The sequence below is a fragment of the Danio rerio genome, chromosome 25 (genome assembly GCF_052040795.2).
Source record: "Danio rerio strain M-AB ecotype USA chromosome 25, GRCz13ab, whole genome shotgun sequence".
NCBI classification, from domain to species: Eukaryota; Metazoa; Chordata; class Actinopteri; order Cypriniformes; family Danionidae; genus Danio; species Danio rerio.
The window spans coordinates 5,520,001-5,527,500 of NC_141045.1; the positions used below are offsets into that span (position 1 = coordinate 5,520,001).

Sequence of the window (7,500 nt, forward strand, 5' to 3'; positions counted from 1 at the left end):
TTTTTCGTTAAATTAACATTTATTTTGTATTCATTTGATTTTAATCCAATTTCTTTAGACATAATATAAATATTTCTTATGTGATTAATTACACTTTTGCTTCATTTATTATTATTTAATCATTTAAATGTGTTTTTGTGTATGTGTGTGTGTTTATTTGGGGTTTTTTGTGTCTCTGTGTGTATTTCATGTGTGTGTGTGTGTGTGTGTGTGTGTGTGTGTGTGTATTTCTTATGTGTTTCTGTGTGTACATTAAATCAAATTGTCATGTATTTCTAAAATTTCTACATACAATTTTATATATATATATATATATATATATATATATATATATATATATATATACATATATATATATATATATATATATATACATATATATATATATATATATATATATATATATATATATATATATATATATATATATATATATATATATATATTTTTTTTTTTTTTCTCAATAATTTAACAAACTATATTTTATAATAATTTATCATTTATTTAATTTTATTATAAACCATCAACCAAAACTAATTTTATGGTCATATAGGTCACTATATACAGTTGAAGTCAAAATTATTATCCCCCCTGAAAATTTTTTCCTCAATTTCGATTTAACAGAGATTTTTTTTCAGCACATTTCTAAACATAATAGTTCAATAACTCATCTCTAATAACTGATTTATTTTATCTTTGCCATGATGACAGTAAATAATATTTCACTAGATATTTTTCAAGACACTTCTATACAGCTTAAAGTGACATTTAAAGGCTTAACTAGGTTAATTAGGTTAACTAGGCAGGTTAGGGTAATTAGGCAAGTTATTGTATAACGATGGTTTGTTCTGTAGACAGTCGAAAACAATTATAGCTTAAAGGGGCTAATAATATTGACCTTAAAATTAGGTTTAAAAAATTAAAAATTGCTTTTATTCTGGCTGAAATAAAACAAATAAGACTTTCTTTAGAAGAAAAAATATTATCAGACATACTGTGAACATTTCCTTGCTCTGTAAAACATCATTTGGGAAATATTTGAATAAAATTCAAAGGGGCGCGAATAATTCTGACTTCAACTGTACATGCAAATATTTGTGACTTGACTTAAGTAAATCTTCCTGCTGCCTTTCCCAACATCCACATTCATATCTGTGAAGCTGTCGATCGCTTTAGACGAGTATATTTACTATGTGTGTGTGTGTGTTTCAGGTCTGTTACAGTATCGAGGGCCGCATCGAGCGCTGGCCGCCGCTGCTGAAGGAGCTGATGAGGAGTCTGACGGTGAAGATGAAGAGCGCAGAGATGAAGGAGAACCAGAAGCTGATGATCATCGCTCCAGCATGGAGGAGCACGTCTTTGAGCATCTGCCACCCAGAGTACATAAAGGTACTCTCAGCTAACACTTCAGTTTAGCTTAACCCTCCTGTTGACTTACACCATGTCCCAACCAGATCCCAGAGACAGACTATTTGTCTGTTTGCACTAAAAGTGACGCAACAGAAACATTTAAATAATATCCACTGCACTCCCAATGAAATGGTAAAGGCTTTTAATCTAATTAATACATATTAAAGCTATGAACATTATCAATAGGCTACTGAGTGACTGATGTTGTTGGTTTGCACTGAATCACAGTTCTGACTTTCATTGTCAAATCGTCTGCTAATTATTCTATTTTCAAGATCTGCTGCTGCTTTCAGTATTATGGCAATAAATGTCACGTAAAATAGTGTTCAAACTTACATTAGGAGCATTTAACACTGAATAAACCCATAATCAGTACCTGAGGATATCATTGTCATAGTAGTATGTGCTGTTGTTCTGTTGCGAAGTCACGGAAATAGAAAGCAGTTCTAAACTAGAAATTTCCTGTGTCACCACAGGATAAAAACTTCTTTTAACATGGACAAGATTTTTATTGTGTGTCGCGGTGTTGCGTCACATGTATTTGGGACACATATGGCACCGTTTTATGAATATATATTTAAAAAGGCGACAACACCAAAGCTCCAAATTATTCAATTAAAAAAGGCTGACACGAATCATGTAACGTTACGAGGACACGGCTCTTCATCAAACAGCCTTCATCACAGTAAGGTGCTCCTTTTTGTACACTTCCGGGTCACATGATCTATTATCTCTGTCACGTCGGGTCTTGAACCCAGGTCTCTGGTGTGGAAACCGGTGTGTATACCACTAAGCCACATGGGAAGTTGTGTTGGACCCAAAAGAAACAAGGAAAATAAAACACTCTTACTAGACGTAGCTCAGGAGATTAAGGGAAACGCAAGGCAAGTTCACCAGAGATGACTCAAAAACCGAGTGAGGAACACAGACAAAAGCTGCGTCCCAAATCGCATACTTATGCAATATTCTATGCCATTTGTAGTATAAATAGTGTGTTCACACTGAAAACTCTAAGTGCACTTTAATTACCTGGATGATGCACTCATTCAGCCGGTAAAGTGAAGTGTGTAATGATGGACACTTCACGCACTCAACGACCGCAGGTTTGCTTGCGTAGCGGAAGGGGCGGAGCTATCGTGCACATGTTGGATAACTTTATTTATTTTGGATGGTGAAAGCAAAATTCTCCTATGAGAGTGATTATAGCAGCTCCTGATGGTGAATGTGGTTATACTCATGGCAGGTATTATTTGATAATTCGTTTGTTTATTTCACTAATTTGGCAACCGTCAAACATCATCAGGGAAACGGTTTGAATTTCCGCTTAGTAAAAAAACATTAGTGTGCCATTTGGGACGACACTACATACATATACTATCCTGTTGAGTGTGTAAGTGCATAAGTGCATAGTGTATAGTGTGCCATTTGGGACGCAGCTACAGTGACAACTTAAATACACAGGCTGGAACAAGTCACAGGTGATCAAAATTAAGTAAACAAGAACACACAAGGAAGAACAATGGCAGAGTGGAAACACAGGGACCTCTAGGGGAATGGAGACAAAGTGCAGGATGGTGAAAATCTCACAAGAAACGAAGGAAAAAAATACACATTTATAAATTATACAACTTAGATATTCAAAACGAAAATACAGAAACAAAACATAATCAGGGTTCATGGAAAACCTGGAAAAGTCATGGAACTTTAACGTGGCATTTTCCAGGCCTGGAAACGTTTTGTAAAAACAAAAAAAACCCACAAAGTTTTTGGAAAAGTCGTGGAAATTAGTTGGCAAATATCTGTATACTTGATTTAGAGCTGCACGATACTGGAAAAATCTGACATTATGATATTTTGTATTTCTGTGATGTACAGTTGAAGTCAGAATTATTAGCCCCCTTTGATTTTTTTTTCTTTTTCAAATATTTGCCAAATGATGTTTAACAGAGCAAGGAAATTTTCAAAGTATGTCTGATAATATTTTTTCTTCTGGAGAAAGCCTTATTTGTTTTATTTTGGCACGAATAAAAGCAGTTATTAATTTGTTAAAAGCTATTTTACAGACAATATTATTAGCCCCTTTAAGCTATTTTTTGTTTTCGATAGTCTATCGTTATACAATAACTTGCCTAATTACCCTAACCTGCCTAGTTAACCCTGATTAACGTAGTTAAGCCTGTAAATGTCACTGTTATTAGAAATGAGTAGAAATGAAACTATCATGTTCAGACATGTGCTGAAGAAAATCTGCTCTCCGTTAAACAGAAACTGGGGAAAAAATAAACAGGGGGGCGAATAATTCTAACGATGTTAATACAATTTCACCAGATGGTTTAACAAGTTTAGTTTGAATAATTAGCGGGATTTTTTCGAGGAGTGAGTCTCAAATAATATATAAGAAATAAATGACAAGCAGAGATAAATAAAATATAATAAAGACAAAAGTGAATGATAGTTTTCAGGTATTGACTATTCTGGTACAGATATTGAATAATGGATAGTCTTCATTGTATATTACTTTATTAAACATTTCTTGTGGCCAAATGTTTTAAACTCTGAAATATTGAAATGTTCACACAGTCACAGACCTTAAAGGGACAGATTACTCAAAGATTAAAATGCACTCACTATTTACTTATGCTTGACTTGTTTCTGTGTTTCTGACAGTGTGTGTTTGTGTGTGTGTGTGTGTTCTCTCGTCAGCACTGGTGGAGGCCTGTCGGGAGAGGCGGAGTCTTCTTCAGTCGTTAAGCAACATGCTGCCTGTCAGAATGGCTTCTGCTATCCTGTTGCCGTACACTCTTCCTCTGGAGTCGGCTCTGTCGGTCAGCATCAGGTAACATCTCTCTGCTGACACACAAACTGATTTTTAAATCCTTTATTACACTTATTAAACATCATAGCATGTGTAAGTATCATGCATCGTAATATGTACTTTGCCCCACTTTTGCAGTGCTGCAAAAGTTTGAAAACGCATCTGGAAAGTGCTCAAATGTGACTTAGAATTACTCTGCCAATTAATCTATTAAAGGTGTGCCAAATAACATTTGACAACAAATCCCAAAATACATTCAGGGACAGTTCATCCAATAATGAGCACCATTTCCTCACACTAGATGAGCATCTTTGGTTTCAGTGTTTGTAGTGATGTGCTGGTTGTGTGTTCAGGCTGTTGGAGTGGCTGCCGGACGTTCAGGAGGACGTGGGCTGGATGAAGGAGCAGACGCTGAAGCTGCTCAACAGTGTTTTCTCTCACGCCGGCCGCAGTGCGTCACAGCAGGTTTCTGCACGGTGAGAAACTGCTGGAGGACTGATTATAACAATAATATAATATAATAATAATAATAATAATAATAATTGTTATTACAATTATAATAATTATTATTATTATTATTATTATTATTATTATTATTATTATTATATTATTATTGTTATCAGTTAAAATGTTGTTGTTATTACTATTATTATATTATTTTTCTTAATAAAAGTATTATTATTATATTACTAGAATTATTAATTATAATATTATTATTATCAATTAACATATTATTATTATTATTATTAATAATAAAATGTATTATTATTATTATTTTTATATTACTAGAATTATTAATTATAATAATATTATTATTGCTATTAATTACAATATTATTATTTATTAAAATATTTTTTTGAATTAAAATTGTATTAAAATTGTCTATATATTATTAGTATTTTTATTTATAATATTATTATAGTTATCAATTAAAATATAATTATTTTTATGAGTTAAATAATAATAATATTGATTATTATTATTTTTTTATATAGCATTGACATCTTTATAATAATGTATTTAAGATTTTAATTTATTTTTAAAAATTTATGGAAATTTTCAACATAAAATATATTATTATTTATATTAATATTAGTATAATTATTTATTTATACATCTGTTTCTAACTCGTAAATTGTATTAGATAGAGTATCACATGTCCCTAAATAAAATATAATTTAAACATTTAATGAAATAAATAACACAAAATTATTAATTATAATTAGGCATTTGGAGTTAGAATTGTAAGTGAAGGAAAGGAGAGTTCGTTAATAGTAGAATTAATATTAGACTTTTTATTTGATGTTTTAAATGCTTATACAATTAATATTTTAAATAATAAAACATAAAGATATATATAAATATATGATTATGGTTGACACGGTGGCTCAGTGGTTAGCACTGTCGCCTCACAGCAAGAAAGCCACTGGTTTGAGCCCCGGATGGGTCCGCTGACATTTCTGTGTGGAGTTTGCATGTTCTCCCCATGTTGGCGTTAGATTCCTGCGGGTGCTCTGGTTTCCCCCACAGTCCAAACACATGCACTATTGGGGAATTTAAAAAAACTAAATTGTCCGTAGTGTATGAGTGTAAATGAGTGAGTATGGATGTTTCCCAGTACTGGGTTGCAGCTAGAAGGGCATCAGCTGTGTAAAACATATGCTGGATGCTGGATAAGTTGGTGGTTCATTCCGCTGTGGCGGCCCCTGATAACCTCTAATAACTAATTCCTAATAACTGATTCCTTTTGTGTTTGCCATGATGACAGTAGATCATATTTTCCTAAATATTTTGCAAGATACTAGTATTGTTAATCATGTTAAGTAAATTTTTGGTTTACTTTTATTATATTAATTTACGAATGTAAAATGAAATAATTAATAAGAAGGTTTAATTAAAATTAAATCAATTAAAATTCATGCTGGGCGAGGCAGTGGCGCAGTAGGTAGTGCTGTCGCCTCATAGCAAGAAGGTCGCTGGTTCGAGCCTCGGCTCAGTTGGCGTTCCTCTGTGGAGTTTGCATGTTCTCCCTGCATTCGCGTGGGTTTCCTCCGGGTGCTCCGGTTTCCCCCACAGTCCAAAGACATGCGGTACAGGTGAATTGGGTAGGCTAAATTGTCCGTAGTCTATGAGTGTGTGTGTGAATGTGTGTGTGGATGTTTCCCATAGATGGGTTGCGGCTGGAAGGGCATCCGCTGCGTAAAAACCCGCTGGATAATTTGGCGGTTCATTCCGCTGTGGCGACCCCGGATTAATAAAAGGACTTAGCCGACAAGAAAATGAATGAACGAATAAAATTCATGTTGTTAAACTGAAAAAGTCTGAAACACTAAACCCTTAGTTAATCGACAACATGCTCTGTAAAGTCTGTTCTAAACACTGCTGGGTAAAGTTGGTTTGTAATATAAATTAAAATCTTAGTATTTTTTTTTTAATCTCAGCTGAACTTTTTCCTAATCTGTGCCCTCAATGATGTGTTTGTGTGTCAGTGTGTCGTGTCAGCTGGATGTGAGGCGCTGTGAGTCTGCGCCGCTGAGCTCCAGCGCGTCTCGTCTTCTGCCCGTCTGGCTGTCCAGCAGCAGCTCTTCAATGCTGGACGTCATGCTGAGACTCCAGCAGTACCCGCGCCAGCTCCTGCCAGCCATGTTCTGCCTCAACCTGGACCTCCGCAGCTCGTTGACGTCCGGACACCAACAGGACATGGAGGGCCTGATCATGAAGCCTCTCGAAGACCGCGACACCAGCCTGACTCCTTAAACACAGGCCGGCGCATCCCAGAACGCAATGCGAGGAGGCTGAGTCAAACTTTTAGGAGCCTTTTGATTTATTTGAAGCCCTGTCCACAGGAACATGAGTACTTTCAAAACCGAAGTTTGTTTTTCTACACGGTTTGCCTGATTGTCCACATGAAAACACAGGATAAGGTGACTGAAAGAAAAACTTTGGAAACTTTTCAAGATTTTCCGAAACATTATGATCGCTACAACCGAAGTTTTTCCCTCATGATGTCAGCATACATGCAGTTTACTCCTTTCTGATTGGCCCACACAGCTGGGTTCACACCAAACGCGCTCGTACGGCACTTACCAAAAGAGACGGGATAAAACTTATTCTACATATTTCACATGTCTGCACAGAGAGGTCACGTTTTGATCTTCTATTGGTCTCACACAATCACATGATGCGATTTCACAGATCGGAGATTACCAAGCTTGAAATTTGGATTGCAGCGACATGTGAATCTCGTCACACTAGCTTGCATTTCTGGGTTGCTG

At 35.0% G+C, this 7,500-nt stretch overlaps 1 protein-coding gene and 1 long non-coding RNA gene across 11 annotated transcripts in view; one reads left to right on the forward strand and one right to left on the reverse strand.

The window, feature by feature from the left end:
* Positions 1-7,500, forward strand: part of pnpla2 (patatin-like phospholipase domain containing 2) — a 33,893-nt gene that overhangs the window by 23,948 nt on the left and 2,445 nt on the right. For 9 of the 10 annotated variants that reach the window (XR_015525994.1, XR_015525993.1, XR_015525995.1 and 6 more), the window contains exons 6-9: positions 1,213-1,389; positions 4,114-4,246; positions 4,579-4,701; positions 6,715-7,500. The exon at positions 6,715-7,500 is cut by the window's right edge. Coding sequence is in view for 1 of the 10 variants with exons in the window: in XM_087311537.1 (XP_087167663.1) it covers positions 1,213-1,389; positions 4,114-4,246; positions 4,579-4,701; positions 6,715-6,982 (701 nt within the window). In the remaining 9 variants the exon portion in view is untranslated. Of the gene's footprint in view, positions 1-1,212; positions 2,345-2,852; positions 3,001-4,113; positions 4,247-4,578; positions 4,702-6,714 lie in introns of those variants that run through there. The other variant, XR_015526001.1, reaches the window with a different exon arrangement.
* Positions 1,941-7,500, reverse strand: part of LOC147830758 (uncharacterized) — a 10,064-nt gene continuing 4,504 nt past the window's right edge. Inside the window, exon 2 of the long non-coding RNA XR_015526095.1 lies at positions 1,941-4,260. This is a non-coding gene — a long non-coding RNA (uncharacterized LOC147830758). The remainder of the gene's footprint in view (positions 4,261-7,500) is intronic.